Source organism: Phacochoerus africanus, chromosome 5 (assembly GCF_016906955.1).
Source record: "Phacochoerus africanus isolate WHEZ1 chromosome 5, ROS_Pafr_v1, whole genome shotgun sequence".
NCBI lineage: Eukaryota > Metazoa > Chordata > Mammalia > Artiodactyla > Suidae > Phacochoerus > Phacochoerus africanus.
Window position 1 is genome coordinate 75,463,250 of NC_062548.1, and position 18,110 is coordinate 75,481,359.

Genomic DNA, 18,110 nt, shown 5'->3' on the forward strand with positions numbered 1-18,110 from the left:
CCCTGGAGCTGCCATGGAGGCCTGTGGACTTGGAGAACCGAGGAGAAGCAATCTAGATGCCCCAGGCCTGGCGGGCCTGAGAGTGGGGCTTGGACTGGACAGGAGAGGAAAAAGGAGAGGGACCAGAAGGGGTGGGAGGAGAGGCAGAGGGTGGAGCAGGGGCAGGGGGCAAGGAGGGCTTGCACGGTACCCACTGTCTGCAAATTGCATGACCTCCTCCGTCCTAACGGGGAGGCACCCAAACAGAGCCCAAAGGACTATTTCTTCTCAAAGATGCATCTGAGTCTGGCTGGGAATAGTATTTCCTGAATCAAATTCACCTGGGCATCAGGAAAAGGCTTACGTTTTTCTGCCCCGATCCTCCGAAGAAGGAAGGGGAGCAGGGCGAAGGAAGTGAAGTCCCTACCACCAGTAAAGGAAAGAAAACCAGACCTTGGTGGGAACCGAGTTGGGAACTCCGACCCTAAATCAGAGCTTCTGAAACACCAGCCCATGGGAAGCCCCTGGAGGGCTCACTAATACCCAGGTTGCAGTGCTGCTTCTGTGGGTGTGAAGTGGGAGACTGGCATTTCTAACAATACCCAAGCGACGCCAGGCTGAGAACCACGGGCCCCAGGCGAGGGTCCTCAGCCCCGGCTGCACCTTCGAATCCCCTGGGCAGCTTTGAAAGAGACAGAGGTCTGGGCCGCACCCCAAATGATGCGGTTCCCTTCGGTCTGGTCTGGGGTGGGGCTGAGCGCTGGTGATTTGTACAGCTGCCCAGGGGATTCCAACACGCAGCCCGACCAAGAGCCACTGGGCTGGATGACCACACGAGGGCTCTTCCATCCGAGTCTGTGATTCTTGGGCTTCTCAGGGAGGGAAGGGCAGGAAAGCCGACATTGGGCAAGACCCCAGTGCCCGCCTACCCTGCCCCCTGGGCCCCACCCAAGCCCTCCTGGGTGCTGCAGGCCCCTGCCCATCCCAGCCCAGGAGGGGGCTGCAAACACAGGGAGGCAGGCAGTGAGCATGAAGAAACAAAGGTAAGAGCAAGGCTTACCTCAAAACCGGGAATATGGTGGATAGCCGGCTGGGGCGAAGAAAAAAAGCTTTGGTTAGGTGCCTGTCACCCAAGGCCCCACCACCCTCCTTTCTGCCCTGGCCGGGCAAACTCATCTCCAACCACAAAATGACACTCATGGAATACGTCACTCATCAGACAGTCCAGGGATTTGCAGACTATTCCTTGGAGGCCCAGGCACTCCTGGGAGATGCCTGGTGGGCGGGTGGAGGGGAAACCAGACTGGCCGTTTGCTGTGTCCCCTCCAAACACTTCAGCCTGAGTAGCCCCACTTCTATCCAGCTTGCCTATTAGGGCTCACAACACCCCAAGAGCAAGTCTGAAGCTATGGCTCTAACTCCCCATTTTATAGTAGGGATGTGGCTGGCCCCAGGTCATCCAGCTAGGCCATGGCAGAGCCAGCACTAGAGCAGGGGTCCTGCCCTTACCTGTCCCTGGAGCGCCTCATGACAATTAAACCCCCTACTCAGATCATAAGGGCCCACCTCCCAGAAAACACATCAGGATATGGCCCAGGGAAAAATACATCCAATGGCCAGACGACTCAGACACTTTAACACAGTCCAGGCTCCAGCTTTCGGCCCCCAGGTTAGATCATGTCTTGATTTGGGGTTCTGAAAAGATGGGCAAAACCAGATCTGGCAGGAGGCCTGACGTCCAGAGGTGGCCCATCAGTGTTCCTCACTAAGTGCAGGCCCTTGGTGGGGGGAGAAGAGGGTGCCCAGGCCCCCTCCTTTCAGCCAGACCATCCCCTCCCTGTCCGGCCCCCCTCCCCCACCAGGTCCTTTGTGCCTGGGACTTCGGGACCTGGATGTGAAGCAGCTCACCTTCTCTCTCTGGATGAGCTCAAAAGAGGCCAGCAGCTCACCCGCCGGCTGGCTGCCCCTAGTCAGCGGGAACCAGGTCAACCGGGGCATCCGTTCCAGACTGGGCTGACAGATGCAGCGTCCCATGAACTCATCTGCGCCCTAGGCCAAGCATGGAGAAAGAAGAGTCAGTGTCCCCCAGCCCAGGGCTCTGGGGGCTCAAAGTAATGACCAGACCTACATCTGGCCTCCTGGACTCAGAAAGGCCCCAGGAGTCATAGCAGCTCCTGGTGCAGGATGGTGCACTCTGCCCCCTTAGACGGAGGCCAGGACAACATGAGCATGGCCTCCCGCCACTGTTGCTAGAGCTGAATTCCCATCGTGGTTGGGAAGTCCCTCTGCCTGTCCAACCAGTGTTTACCTTTCTTTAATTTAATCACCCTCTAAGCCATTAGAGACCAGAGTCATGGCCTTCTCCTGTTTTCTTTTTTTTCTTTTTTTTTTTTTTTGCTTTTTTTGCTTTTTAGGGCCACACCCATGGCATATGGAGGTTCCTAGGCTAGGGGTCAAATCGGAGCTACAGCTGCCGGCCTACACCACAGCCACAGCAATGCCAGATCTCGCGACCTACACCACAGCTGACAGCAACATGGATCCTTAACCCAATGAGCGAGGCCAGGGATCAAACTGCAACCTCATGGTTCCTAGTCAGATTCGTTTCCGAAGCATCATGACAGGAACTCCCTCCTAGTGGTTCTTTAATGCCCTCAACAGTACAGGTGTTGGACGTTTCCCAAGACTTTTGTATCTCTTGTCCATTTCACCTGTAAATCCCCCCAGTTTCATGCTCATCACATGAAATGAGTCTTGTTAAATGATGTTTCATCTGACCATTCAACCTTCCATGGCTCCCCTCTGCCTAGAGGCTAGAGTCCAAACTCTCTCTGTGGCACAGGAGGCCGTCTCACTGGAGCCCACTCACCTGGCCTGCCCTGCCTCGTTCCCTTCCCACACGCCTTCCAGCCCAGCCTGCTGGCCTCAGCTGGCCTCTCAGCCCCTGACCTTTCACGGGACATCTGCCCCAGCTGTACTGGGCTCTACTCCTCCTAGCTGTCACCCACAGCCCTGTCCCGGCTCAGCCCTCTGATGTGGGCCCTGTGACTTTGCTGCCCTGGGAACTCCGGCCTTATGGTTCGCTTTGCCCAGGGCAGGGGCCACAGGCAGAAGCTGGGTCTCAGCCAGATGGGCCATGGCTGTCACCAGCCCTGGTGCTTTGCCCAGGGCCCTCCTCTGGAGACACCCAGGCCAGGCCTGGGAGGCATTCCTACCTGCACTCACGTCATTGCTGGGGGCATCGCCAAGAGCCATTCTGGAGTGGCCACCAGCTGCTGCATAAAGGCCCACACCAGCAGGTGACAGCCCAGCACGGACTGTCCAGAGTGGACACCAGCCACAGTGTGAGAAGGGGCCTGGAAGCTCCTCTGGGCTCAGTGTTGTCTTTTGGTCGCTGGGACATGGAGAGGTTGGGGGAGGGGAGTCCTTGCAGAGCTGAGCAGCCAGGACAGCAGGAGCTCAGGGCAACGGATGCAGGCCAAAGTTATAGCCTCATTTGACTATGTTATCAATGAGCACAGCCTCTGCTCTCGCCCAGGACTGTGGGGCCTCCCCCCCGCCAGGAGAGGCCATGGTTTTCTTCCTTGGGGTCCCTCTCAGGCACTGACCCAAAGGGGGGACAGAAATATTTGTGAAAGAGGAGCTGGGGTGCTGTTAGAAGAGAGAGGCTGTGTCCTGCCAGCCTCCCCCCAACCCCCACCAGCACTCGCCCCTGCTTCTGCTAAGTCCCTGAGCTCGACGCCCCTGGTCCTGCCAACTCCTGCCTCCTCCTGTCCCAAAAGCCCCTGCCTCCTCTGATCTTCCCTAAAAAGTCCCCAGTGGACTCTCCCTCCAGCTGCCCATCCCCCACGCAGCCAGCTTTTCCTTCCAAGGGGGGAGCTGGCAGGTGGGCCTCTGCAGCCCTGGCCTGGATTGGCCATTGCCAATTGGGCCCCACCACCTGGCGGGGGGGTGGGGGGTGGGGGTGGCTTGATCAACATCACCTTCCCCTAAACCCCTGGTCACCGCACCGTCCCATCCAGTCATGGCAACTCTTTCTGGAAATATCTTTGACCCCCTGCCCTCTACCCTTTCATCCACTGCCACCCTGGGCCCTGCAGGGTCTCTCAGTCACACACCCCTTGGCTGTCACAGTCTCTCGCCTCCCACAGATCCCACCCCTCCTTTTTTTTTTTTTTTTTTTGTCTTTTCTCTTTTTAGGGCCGTTGTAGCGGCATAGGAGGTTCCCAGACTAGAGAGTCTAATAAGAGCTGTAGCTGCTGGCCTACACCACAGTCACAGCAATGCCAGATCCAAGCTGTCTGCGACCTACTCCATAGCTCATGGCAGCGCCGGATCCTTAACCCGCTGAGCAAGGCCAGGGATCAAACCCGCAACCTCTTGGTTCCTAGATTCGTTTCCACAATGCCACGAGGGGAACTCCCCACCTCACCTTCTTAAAATGTTGCTCTGACCCTGTCACGTCCCCGCTCCCCTGGCCATGCACTCCTTTCTCCTCCTTCCCAGCCTGCCTTCCCCACTCCTCCGTCTCCCACTGGCCCCCTCAGGCTGGGCTAACACCCCCTGCCTCGTCCCAACACCCCAACCTCCCATCTCCTTCAGGGCCTAGGTTTTCCCACAGCCCCTTCGCATTCCATCCCCCAGGGACTGAACCCGAAACCTCATGGTTCCTAGTCAGGTTCGTTTCCAATGCACCGCAATGGGAACTCCAAAATTTAAAGTTTAATTAATTAAAACTAAAAAACAATGACGATTCCATTTTTCAGGTGCCATAGGGCTCAACAGCAGGTAGGGCAAAGCGGCCCTCATTTGGGGAGCACAACCACAGAGCTTTCTGGGTGGCAGCGCTACTGAGAGGGCCCCGCCTGTGCCCCAGAGCCGTGTGGCTCCCTGAGGGATTCCCTGCTCCAAGGGTGAGCCTGGGCTCCCACCTAGACTGGGAACCCCATATGAGGGGCCACTCACCCAGCTCACAAGTGCTTGATACCTGTGGGCAGGGTCAACGCAGCCCTCTGATGGGGAGAAGGGACCGAACTGGGAGCTTATAAGCAAGCTAAGAGATGGAGAAAACCCAGACTCCTGACCCACAGCCAAGCGTGCCTTTTCCAGATCTGTCCCCTCCCTCTGCCATGGGCACAGCACACATGCTAGCAATTCCCTTTCAATTGCTCCGAAAGAGTTTTGGCCACTCTGCAGCCTGTGGGGTCAGGGGAGAAGCCAGCAGCCTCAGCCTTGGGAAGCACCCAGCTGGTTGGGGACCCATCCCTCCCAGCAGCATCTCCCCCTCGGGGCTCCAGAGGGGGAGACGACTCACGTAGGTATCATGGTCATACAGCTCCACCACGATGCTGGGTGGCTGCTCGGCGATGCTGGCTGGCTCGCCGAAGATCTCAATCTCGTAGAAGATGAGTGTCTGGTCCCAGGTGGGGTTCAGGGTGTTCTTCGCCACCACCGTCTTCTGGCTCTGGTGCAGGAAGGAGACGATGGCGTAGGGATCTATGTGGGCCAGGCACAGGGACGGGAGACAGGACATAGCAGAGACAGGCTCAGAAGCGCCCGGTCACAAAACTGGAGCAGAGCTGTGGCTGCCGCCCTGGAGCAATGACATCCAGGCTGAAGCTGCTTCCTGGGAAGCTCCCCCACCACGCCCTCTAGGAAGCCAGCAAAGAGATGGAGCCCAGGTCCAGGTGAGAGGGCAACAGAGATCCAGAGAGCTTCCCCTCCTGGGCTCCTCTCTGGGTTCACTGCTGGGGGCAAAAGTCCAGCTGGAGGAAGTGAGTGCCATTCATTTATTCACTCATTCCTCCAACAAGCATTCCTTTTTTAAATATATATACATATATATATAAGAGTTCCCGTCGTGGCACAGTGGTTAACGAATCCGACTAGGAACCATGAGGTTGTGGGTTCAATCCCTGGCCTCGCTCAGTGGGTTAAGGATCTGGCATTGCCGTGAGCTGTGGAGTGGGTCACAGATGCGGCTCGGATCCCACGTTGCTGTGGGCTCTGGCATGGGCCGGCAGCTACAGCTCTGATTAGACCCCTAGTCTGGGAACCTCCATATGCCGTGGCAGCGGCCCTAGAAAAGGCAAAAAGACAAAAAATAAATAAATATATATATTTTTTATATTAAAGTCTAGTCAATTTACAATGTTGTACCAATTTCTGCTGTATAGCAAAGTGATCCAGTCATACTTATATATATATTCCTTTTCTTATATTATCTTCCATCATGGTCTATCCCAAGAGATTGGATAGAGTACCCTGTGCTATACAGTAGAACCTCATTGTTTATCTACTCTAAATGTAGTAGTTTGCATCTACTAACCCCAAATTCCCAGTCCATCTCACTCCCTCTCCCATCCCCCTTGGCAACCAAGTCTTCCAGCAAGCACTTCTTGAGTGCCTTCTGCATGTCAGGCTAGGGGCTACATGACAAAGGCTGACAACACATTGGGAGCAAAAGCAAAATCTATACACTCAAACATAAAATTACAATTTTGAGGAGTTCCCATTGTGGCACAGCAGAAATGAATCTGACTAGTAACCATGAGGTTGCAGGTTCAATCCCTGGCCTCAAGCAGTGGGTTAAAGATTCGATGTTGCCATGAGCTATGGTGTATGTCACAGACACGGTTCCAATCCTGCATTGCTGTGGCTGTGGCGTAGGCCAGCAGCTGTAGCTCAATTCGACCCCTAGCCTGGGAATCTCCATATGCCGTGGGTATGGCCCTAAAAAGCATAAAAAAAAAACCTTCAATTTTGATCATGCTTTGAAGAATAGATATGATGGCAGTGGCATGGGCAAGGGGGATCTGGCTTTCTTGATGAAAGGAAAGTAGAGTGGAGACGTTGGTGCCGTCAGACTGGCATGCCTGGGTTTGCATTTCTACAAGTTCACTCTGACTGTACATGAAGAACAGAATGGAGGGCGAGGTGGGCACAGAGAGACCAACTACAAATCTACTGCAAGGGTTCAGGCAAAGACGATGGTGGCTTAGATGCACGGGGGCGCCAGAAAGAAGGAAATGGATTGCCATGGGTGTTATGACAAGGAACCCTAAGATCCCTGCAGCTCTCTGCCACCCTCAAACCCCCTTCCAGCCTGCCAGCCCCAGCCATACTGGCCTGGGAACCACCCACGTGTCATTCCCTCTACCTGGTCCCAGGACATCACTAGAGAAGATTCTAGAGAGGTTGGTTCTCACATGTGAGCATAGAAGCCTCCTGAGCCCAGACTGCTGGGCCTCATCCTCAGAGACTCCTTCATCAGGTCTGGGCTGGGGCCTGAGAAGTTACATTTCTAACAAGCTCCCAAGTGGTGCTGATGCTGCTTTTCGGGCTACCCTTGGAAGCCAATGCAGGAGACGGTCCTATGGGACTGAGTGCATATGATTTGGGACAGGAACAAAGGGCTTGGACCAGGGAACTCCTCCAGCTTCTCTCATTAGGGGACAAGAGCCAGTTCACTGCCATTTTGTAAGACTGCCAAGTGCTAAGGGCAGGTAGACAGGGAAGCCTGGGGATGCGGAGGCTGGGAGCTGGATCCCGGCGGTCTGGCAGGGCTGAGCCCAAATGCCCTATCACATGCCCTATAGCTTGGCATTTTCTCCATCCTACAGTGTCGTGCATCCTCTGTGCCCCCCCCCAACTTCAGGTGGGCCCCGTGTGACCTCAGGAGGGTCTCAGCACCAGAGACCTCTGTGCTGAGATGTCTAACTGCAGTCCTGGGGCTGAGATGGGGAGACAGCACTTCCTCACAAAGGAGGGAGCAGGCCAGCCTCCCTGGTCATAAAGAGACCCAGTGGCATGCCACAGCCATTGCAGGAGGTGGCAGGGAGTGACCATCAAAGAGGTAGAAAAGCTGGGGTGGGCAATGAGAGGACTCTCATCAACAGATGGGGGTAGAGGCAGGATCCAAGATTCTGGTCATTGCCCAAAGGGCTAGTTTTAAGGGCGAGGGGGATATTAGAAGTTACAGGCACTCACTGGCCAAATAATGCTGGGTTTGGCTTACAGGAGGCAGACAGCAGGCTAGGACCAGCTGGTCAGCCTTCAGGTGCAAAAGCACACTGAGGGTCAATCCTGGAGGGCTTCCTGTAGGAAACTGGCTTTGAACCTGATTCTGGAAATAGAAGAGGGCATTGGGAGGCCCTTGGCAGAAGAAGGGGCAGGAGAGACATGCCTACCACATCTTGCTACCTCCACCTGGAGGGGGCGTGCCTGGCATGGGGCTCCCCCTCCCCATGTGCCGGCCTGGCGGGGCTGGCCCGAGCCTTTCCCCTCCTGCCCCTGGCAGGGCCCAGCGGCGTCTGTGCATTTAATGAAACCGTCTGGCTGTGATACCATCAGCTCCAAGCACGGCAGAGAACCTCTCCTCGGTTCCAGTAAGGGAAAGAGGGTGCGTTCCGATAAATAAAACCATATTAGAGAGCCAGCGAAAAAGCCCCTTTTGTTCCCACCCCCTGTGCTTCCCAATGCTTTATTTTTATAAGCACGCGGGCCCCAGACCGACCGCGTTTACACAAAGATCACAATTGCACATTGTGGCGGCCGTGCGCGCTGTATTGGTGTTGGCAGCACCCCCCACGCTGGCCCCCGAGCAGGCTGACTCCGTCCAGCAGCCCCATCAGCGCAGGCAATGAGCTCAGCACTGGGGGAGGGAGGGGCGGCTTTCAAACAAAACTCACCCAGACCCACACGCGCACCCCGCCCGCCCAGGGGAGGAAAAAACACACAACAAAGGCATTGTAAGGAGCGGACCTGGAGGCCTGGGGCCTCAGACACTGAGCTACTGTGTGCTGGGGGCTGGCCTCTCCCCACACAAGCCCAGCCCCTCAAAAAAAAAGAAACAAGGGGGTGGGGGGGCATTGCCAAAGCAAGGTGGTCAGATGAAGGGAAGCCAGATGGAGGTGCAGACGTGTCCCTCTTCCAGGAAAGCCTGGAGGGAGAGGGAGAGCCCAGGAGTGGGGCAGGGGAGGGGCCCGCTCTTCCCAGGGCCACTCCCCCAGGAGAGGGACAGCATCAGCCCTTGGCCTCATCTGCCAAGGCACATGGAGCTCCCCAGGGCTGAGGCTGATTGGAGCTCTCTGAGGACCACAGGCTGCTCTGGGAACTCTAGCCAGAAACACGCAATGATTCTACTGGGCTCCACCACAAGAAGCCCTGGGCAGGTGACTGTGGGACCTGCAGCCTGATCTCTGCTGTTCAGGCCTCCCGGGAGCCCCGCAGGGAGCTGTCACAATACACTCAACTTCGGAATTCCCATTGTGGCTCAGCAGTGGCAAACCCAACTAGCGTCCATGGGACGCAGGCTGGATCCCTGGCCTCGCTCAGTGGGTTAAGGATCCAGCATTGCCATGAGCTGTGGTGTAAGCAGCAGACCTGGCTCAGATCCCGAGCTGCTGTGGCTGTGGTGTAGGCCAGCAGCTGTAGCTCCCATTCGACCCCTAACAGCCTAGGGATTTCCCTATGCCGCGGGTGCAGCCCTAAAAAGAAAAAAGAAAAAAATATATCCATTCAACTTCCCTCATGGGTCTTCCCACCAACAGTTCAGACCACCAGGGTCAGGGACAGGGCAGGTGGCACCCGCCCACTTGTCAGAAGAGGGAGCTTTGCTGCAGTAAAACTAAGTTACCAGCCCCTGCTCCCAGGTCTGCTTCCAGATTCCCTGACTCCTAGTCCAATGCTTCTTCTACCCACCACACCCACAGAAAAAGAGCCCTTAAGACAGGATGGAGTGGATGGCTAGTAATCAAGGCAATGCAAATAAAAACTACAATACAGCAATATTTCCCTATAAAAGTAAGAAAAATTGTTGAGATCTATAAAACCCAGTGTTGGCAAATATTAGATGAAATAGGTACTCGCCTTTATCTCTGGAAGCATTTCAGCAAACCCTTCAGGAAAGCAATTGGGCAGTATGCCCTGAAAAACATAAAACTGTTTACACCCTGTTTCCCAGATCCCTGGGAATCATCCAAATTTACCAAAAGCTATATGAACAGAGATGTTCACGCAGCATTATTTGCAACCCATCATTGGTTCGCTATACAGTTGCTGACTGACCGGCATATGGGAGGTGAGCACAGTGCTCAGAAAATGAAGGTGCTTGAGGCACAGTCCAGGCTCTAAGATCGGGACTGCTGATCAGAAATGGTAACCGAACCACAGCTGTAAGACAAAGTGATGTGCAGCTTCCCAGCGTTAGGGGTTGGGGTACCCCACGGAGTCTGGTGGCATCAAAGGAGGTGTCCTACCCCAAATCTCAAGAATTAAGGAGGTAACCAAGGTGAGAGTTCCCATGGTGGTTCAGGGTAAACGAAACCGACTAGTATCCATGAGGATGCAGGGTTGGTCCCTGGCCTCACTCAGTGGGTTAAGGATCCTGCGTTGCTATAGCTGTGAGCTGTGGTGTAGGTTGCAGACATGGCTCGGATCCAGCGTTGCTGTGGCTGAAGCGTAGGACGGCAGCTGCAGCTCTGATTCGACCCCTAGCCTGGGAACTTCCATATGCCACGGGTGCCACCCTAAAAAGAAAAAACAAAAAAGGAGGTAACCAAGGCAAACCAAGGAAAAGGGGGCATCCAGGCACCCAGCATAGCCCGGGCAAAGGCACCCAAGATCACAGGCACCCAGGGAGCAGGAGTCTGTCTGAGGGGAGGAAGGGAGCACCGGGGCCACAGGGATAGAGGTGGGTGGGAGGCGGGCAGATCACGAACAGTCCTGGCTTCATGTTAAGTGAGTTGGACTGACTCCCATCGATCAGTGTTTCCCCCAAAATGTGGTTCTTTGCAACAGGAGTTCTCTGGGGAGTGAACAAATGTTTCAAAGAGTGAAACGGGTTCCTTCCCTACAGCCGCCTCGGAGCCTCTTAACGCCACGTGCATTGTAAATCGCTAAGTGTGCAGGGTCTGCTCGCCTCTCTCACTCAGGAACCCTTTCTAAGTGGAGCATTTCATGAGCCTCCAATGCGCTTTGGAAAACAGCTCCTTAAGCTCATCGGGAGAATTCCCCCAGCCAGAGCCAACCTTAACAGAAAGCTGTGCTTCAAAGAGGGGGTGCGCCGTGCCTGGAACCCAGACAGAGGACGTCCACAGGCCAGGACTCCCCAGCCCCACCAAGGACAAAGTTTGGGATCTGGGGGGTAAGAAAGCACCAATCCCCACGGAGGTGACCCCAGCAGTAGAGCAGCCATGGTTCTCCCATCCTCACTGCGGCCTGGCCTGGCAGCAGCACCCCCTCAGGACCACCCAATGAGCACACAGCTTTGCCCTCCCAGGAACCACGAGGCCGGGAAAGAGGGCACAGGACCTTCTGCTTTCTTGGCAGATACCCCACTCCCCTAAATGAATACCTTGGCATCCGATCTACTAGCCTTCTCTCGTTTGCTTGGTTAACCAGGCCCCCAGGGCTCACTGACCCATGAGACTCTCAACCAGGAATTTCCGGGTGCCTCAAGCTAAGGGCCACTCCCCTGGGAGGCGAGCCACCCAAGGGTCCTCCGTCTTGGTGTGGCCGCTCTATAAGCAGAGCTACGGCTCCCTCAAAGCATCACCAGTGGTTCCCAGCTGCCAAAGCAGAATTCCCTGGGGTGCAGTTTGGCAAAGGAGGCAGCGTTTTTGCCATCCCCCTTGAGAAATATCGACAAGGAAGAGCAACTCGGCTCTGACCGCTGTTTAGAGACACGGTACCGTCCAGTGGCTATGGCGTTGAGGACACACGATTTCTAAGTCTTCTGGAATCCCATCTGTTCTGTGGGATGCAGAACCCGGAGAACCCCAGCCACTCACCCAGCAGCGGCAACCCTACCCCCATGGAAGAGAAGTCCCAGGCACCATTTCTCATTCTTTACACCTGATCGCTACACTGACCACACACACTCATAACCACACACACACAGGCCACACAGGCCCTTCCACTGGTCTAGAGAATTGATGCTGGCGCTCCACTGCATCCACACCCAAGGTGAAATCCTCAGGGAGCCTGTATGCCAATATCTCCACAAACCTCCCACCCCAACCAAGTTCAATGTTATTCAATAAGTGGTTCCTGGGCAATCCCTGTGCGTCTGCCACAGTCTCAGTCAAGGAGGAGGAAGTCGACACAGCCCCGGTCTTAGGGCAGCCCCAAGGCCCCCACACACAAGGGATAAGAAGAGAGCACAGCCCGGGGGTATGGGAGCCCCCCACACTGGGGGGAAAGACCCGAGCGCCACAGGTCAGAGCGCTTCCCAAGGAGAGCCCTCCTGGTTACAGACACCAGCCTGGAGGCTGGAAGATGATACCAGCGACAGACTCGGTGCCAGACCCTCCCCTGGCCCCAGACATTCCCGATTCACACAGGAGTTTCCTCCAAGAAATGCCAGCCAGTGGCCACGCACAGCCTCCCGCCGCCAGCCACCCCAGGGTCAGTTCCAGGGGAGAAACTGCTTTGGTTTAGGGTTTGGGAGTGAAAATAAACACTCTGGGTTTTATAGGTTCACCCGTGTTGGCTGCTGTTTTCCTTTCCAGCAGCTGCTCAATCAGGCCTTTCATTCAGAAGCCAGCGGCCTCTGAGGAAGCCCTGGGCAGTGCCCTCAAAGCTCAAGGGATGTTTATTTGGGGGAGGGGGTGGAGCTAGCATGGAAAGTGTGACGTCTCCTGCAGGCCAGGACAGCTGACCCCGCCTGCAGTCCCCAGAGGTGCAGGTCCCAGGAGGCGCTCCCTGGCTGCAGGGTCAGCCACCAGCTAGCCCCTGGAGGACAGGGGGTCCTTGACCTGCACCCTTACAACCATCCCCCCACACAAACCTGACCCATGCATCCCCACCTCTCCTGCCCTCCCCCAAAGAAAAGGAAAGTAAGGTTGTGAATTAATCCACTTCTCTTTTCCTGAGAGTAGTTCGGATTATCAGAAAGCTTCTTGACTGAATCTCCCAGGAAGTGGCAGCTGCAAATCCCTCCCCCTGCCCCCCCTTCCAACCCCTGTAGACCAGTTTTGCACATGCTTTGTAGAGGGCACTCTTGGCATCCTGGACCCAAAGCCCAGAGGAGAAATTCCTCCATCATTCCCCCACCACCACCCCCGTGCAGCTAGGCTGGAGCAAAGGTCACTGAAGGAGAGGACCGGGAGGAAGCAGAGCTGCTAGGGAGGAGGGGCCACAGTGCCCCGACATGGGAGAGGAGTGGGGCCTGGGAATGAGGGTGGGTGGATGGCTGTGAGCTGCCTGCCATTTTGTGAACAGGAGGTCATGCTCATAGGAGAGCACAGTTCTAGTCCATTAAGTGGGAAGCATTTGGAGGAAGGTATGCACTTGCCAGCTATTTCAGCTCAAGCAATTTCGTTAACCTAAGTCTCAGTTTCTTCATCTGTAACATGGGGATGTTAAATGCCTATTTCATAGCAGAGTTGTAAGGGTTACCTGAAATAACATCAGTAGAGCACCCGGGCTCACAGTGAACATTCAGTAAGTTTTAGTTCTTTAGCTATCAAGCGCTGCACGTTCAAGGGTAAGCCAAGGCCCCTTCCTAGAGAAGCTCAGGGTCATGCTAGGAAGAATATGGCTGAGACAGATGGCAAGTGAGTGATCTAGGCAGTGGTGTAAGGGCTCTGAGAGAGTTGCTGGTGAGGTCCTGGCCAAGTGCTGAGGAAGGAACAACCAGCATGGCTTGGGGAAGAGTCAGAGGATGTCTGGGCTGGGTCTTGAAGGATGAATAAGAGTTCCCTAGATTAACAATAGGGAAGGGATACATTCTAGGCAGAGAGAAGACCGAGCGCAAAGTCCAGTGACAAAAGCTAGTGGAGCCAGAGCTAGTGGATAGAGGGAAATTAGGGAAAGATGAAACTGGGGGACCCGTGGGGGGGGGTCAGATCACGAGGGTGTTGTCCACCAGGCTAAAAAACTGGGGATTTAGCTTTCTGTCGCTGTTTATGTCTGAAATCGGGGGAGTAACCAGATCTGTCCAGGGCAGGTGGAAGGTCACCGAGAGGCCAGGAGATGACCAGAGTGTCAGATAAAAGGGCCAAGGCCAGTATGAGATGGCAGTCACGACGCTGAATAGGAGGGGACGATCTCGAGAGAGATTCAGGAGCCAGAATCAACAGAACTGGGACCTGATTGTTTCTGACCTGATGGGTAGTAGAGTAGTGCGGTTGTGATGCCAGGATCAAGGTGGGAAGTGAAGGGCAGGCCTGGATCTGGGGGAGGGGACTCCAAGAGGTTCAGTTTGACAAGATGAACGGGGGAGCCTCTGAGGCTTCCAGAGGAGACACCTATAACGTGGCTGGACATAAGGGGCTCCTGGGAACTAAAGACATGGAAGCTTCCATGCCCTGATTGGTTACTGGGTTGGTGGGGGGACCCCATGCTCAAAGAAGAGAACACACACAGAACTTTCAGGAACATCAGGCTTAGAGGGCAGTGAAGCAGCTGAGTAGGAAGCTAGAGGAGACCAGGAGAGAGGGGTTCCCCAAAGCCAAGGCCAGACGGGCTTTCAGCAGGAGGGGACAATCAAGAAAAGTCAAACCCTGCAGAGGGGTCAGGATGCCACAGCGACCCTGACAGCAGCCCCTGCCTCCCCAAACCCAGCAAACACAGCACCCATCCCCGCCCCACCACAGGAGAAGCCCAGGTCGCCCCCTGTGGTCTGAAGGCCCAGTGACTCCATCCCTGGCTCTTAGTCCCTAGTCCCTGGCTCTCCTCCCGCCTCCCACCTACCAGAAAAAGAGTCCTTGTCCATCGCAGGCAGATCCCGGGCCTGGTACATATAGCAACGTAGATGGTAGCGGTTTCCATCTGCACCAAGGAAGAAGCAGATACCAAGTGAGGAGCTAGGGGGACCAAGATCTGGGGCTGGAGGGGAGGGTGGAGGCAGCCCTAGGAAGGACAGCGGACAATAGAAATAACATGCATCCCACTGTGCGGGAGTCTGCCACTCTTAGGATCAGAAGAGCAGACCTCAGCCCAAAGGTCAGGCCGGAGCGATGTGCCCTTGGGCCCTGGGCTGGGGGGGTGGGCAGCAAATAGATGATGAGGGCAGTTGCAATGCACAGCACCTTGAAGCCGGATTTCAGGCTTAGAGTTGACACATACACCGCACATAAACGTACAGGCACACACACGCACACACTCACACATACACACCCCCAAAAGACACAAACCCAGAAGTTCCCATTGTGGCTCAGCAGTAACAAGCCCAACTAGTATCCACGAGGTTGCGGGTTCGATCCCTGGCCTCACTCAGTGGGTTAAGGATCCAGCGTTGCCATGAGATATGGTGTAGGTCACAGACTCAGCTTGGACCCTGCATTGCCATGAGCTGTGGTGTAGGCCAGCAGTGGAAGCTCCGATTCGATCCCTAGCCTGGGAACTTCCATATGCTGCAGGTGCAGTCCCTAAAAAGCAAAAAAAAGACACAAACCCACCAACACCACCAATGAAGCACACAGACACAGTTCTCCAGAGCCCCCCCCCACAGACACCTGACCACGTAAGCCACATAAACAGGAACGTAGGATTACACACCCATCTGTGTCACCCCTGTAGATACCTTCAAACATCACTTACAGTCGAAGATGCAGGAGATCGTGGGTCTGTTCACGCCAAAGCTCAAGGTGGAGACAGACATGGAATCCTCACTCCTGTCGTCCACCACGCCGCCCTGCAGACAGAGCGGTCACAGTAGATTCTGACCCCAGAGCCTGGGGGTGGCAGGGACACTGGCTTGGAGATTCAAGTCCCTGGGGTCCCTCAGACAATGCTCCCTGCCTGCCTAAAGCTCTAATTTCACTCCGGGAGAGCACATCCCCAACCCCACTGTCAAGTCCATGGGGAAATTCTTCTAACTTTCTAGTGGAGACCAGACAAGCCAGAAGGGGATTTTGAGTTGTTCCAGCCCAAGAGGTTAGAGTTTGATAGAAGGAAGGACTCAGAGGGGTTCTCTGGGGGAGAATCCAGCGGGGATCTGCCCAGGGTGATGGGTTAAGAGGAGCCAGAGTCTGGAGGGCCCCGTCTAGCATCTCTGTCCACGCCTTACATGTCTGGACACAGCACTGGTGCTCAGCTGGGTCCCCAGGTCTAGGGAGAGGCTGCCCTGCATCCTCTACCATCTCTCACCAGCTCCCCCTGTGCTGATGGTCAGAGGAAGCCTCAGGCTGAGCACAGGGTCAGGGACGGGGGTCAGGAGCAGAAGCGGAGTGGGTCTACACTTGGGCTCAGAACTTGTGCGTAAAGCCAGATGGTCAGCCCTTCACCGTGTCCTCATTCGCATTGGGCTCTAACCACTGGGCCATAATCCACCTTCCAGGGAACAGATGCCCACCTCCCTGGTGCACTGTCGCCTCCACCACCACGAGGTCCTATACTGTTTAGGGGCTCGGGGACCCAGCAGAGATCAAAGCCCCCCACCCCAAAATAGAAAATGTGCCAGTCACACAGCAGCCCATCCTCCCAGATCTGGCATTTTCTGACATTGGCTCCATGAGCCTCCTCCGGCCAGAGCTCAGCAGGGGGACAGGGGAGGTCTAGACAGCCTTCCTGTGCCACCGGCTCCCTCTGTGCTCCCTCCTCTCTCGCCACACTGTCTCCTGCCCCAGTCCCTTAGCCAGTCCCCCTTCCCAACACACAAGCACACACACCCTTGAAAGAAAACCCCGGCCTCTCCTCCTGCATCCTTTCCACCCCACCCAAGCCCACCCAGAGTAGCCACTTCCCAGGGCCTTTATGCTGGGCGACCCTGCTCTCCACCTGACTGCAGCCATTTCTCAGGATTCTTGACTTCTCCCCAAGGCTTGCAGCTGCAACCCCCTGCCACCACCCGTCCCACCCTCACCCCACCCCTACCCCCATGCCTCCAAACACAAGATGCTCAGCCACCTATGTCTCTTCCTTCTCCAAACCACGTCTACCCTCAGGGCCTAGCCCCAGACGTCTGGCCCAAGAAGGCTCCCTTGATGTCTGTCCCTGGGTTCTGAGCTGCCCACACCCAGGGCCAGAACCAGCTGCATTATCCATAGTCAGCACTCGGGCTCCTGGCCTGAATCCCTCAGGGGGCTCTCACCACCTAAAGGGTCCTGCTCAGACCCAGTGACCTGCCCCATCTTCCCCATCCAACACCAGGGCTTACAGCCCCCAAACCCAGTCAGGCAGGTCACACCTGCTCCCAATGCAAGCTCAGACTGTTCCCTGCCAGAAGTGCCTGCCCTCCCCATCTTAGCTCAGGTCAGACACCCAGGAAAGGCCTGCCTGGCCACTCTGGGTCGTGAAAGAAATGCACCCTAAAAGCAGGCCAGGTCATCCTCTGCTCTATCCTGCAAAAGGACCCATAAAACACACGCAGGAAAGACCTACCTGTTCATCTGCTCTCCCATGGGACCCACCAAGGTCCTGCCACAACTGAGAGGGCTCCAGCTCCCATCCCAGGACACCCCCTTTTCTGACAGGGAGATACAGTGACACCTCCCGCTTTCCTTTGGCCACAACTTCAACGCAAGCTCCAGAATCAGATTCCTTGGGCTCCAGTTCTGGCTCTGCCATTTACTGGCTGCGTGACTGTGGCCAGTTTGCTTGACCTCTCTGTAAATTGGGGATCATTCTACATTACCCATCTCAGAGAGGTGCTATGGTTTTTAAGGAGATAAATTACATCTCGTGTCAGCACACCACCTGGCCCATAATAAATGGTCCATAAAAATTCACTATTAATGATCTTATGAGAGAAACAAGTACAGGTGGGGAAGGGGAGGTCATAAACTATGAAGTTAGTAATTGTGCTCAGGGGCAGTATTCATATGTCTCATATTTGCTCAAAAGTATTTCAGGAGCTGGAATTCAGTACAGAATCACAGAGCTGGGCAGAAGTCAAAATCAGTCAAGGAAGCCATCAATTTCTCTCTACACACACACATACACATACACACACACACATACACATACACACATATATGCATATACACACATATGCATACATATACACACATATACATATACATACATATATGTACGTGTACACATGTACACACGTACATATGTGTACATGTGTGCGCACATGTACATGTGTACACATACACACATGTACACATATACACATACACACATAGACAAACATACACATGCATACACACATATACACTATACATAATACACTATACACT

At 55.1% G+C, this 18,110-nt stretch overlaps 1 protein-coding gene across 16 annotated transcripts in view; it reads right to left on the reverse strand.

The window, feature by feature from the left end:
* DYSF (dysferlin) overlaps positions 1 to 18,110 on the reverse strand; it is a 228,349-nt gene that overhangs the window by 81,595 nt on the left and 128,644 nt on the right. For all 16 annotated transcript variants that reach the window (XM_047781803.1, XM_047781796.1, XM_047781799.1 and 13 more), the window contains 5 exons: positions 15,526 to 15,619; positions 14,677 to 14,754; positions 5,294 to 5,475; positions 1,888 to 2,028; positions 1,040 to 1,069 (listed from right to left, as the gene is read on the reverse strand). In XM_047781803.1, the coding sequence (XP_047637759.1) occupies positions 1,040 to 1,069; positions 1,888 to 2,028; positions 5,294 to 5,475; positions 14,677 to 14,754; positions 15,526 to 15,619 (525 nt within the window). The remainder of the gene's footprint in view (positions 1 to 1,039; positions 1,070 to 1,887; positions 2,029 to 5,293; positions 5,476 to 14,676; positions 14,755 to 15,525; positions 15,620 to 18,110) is intronic.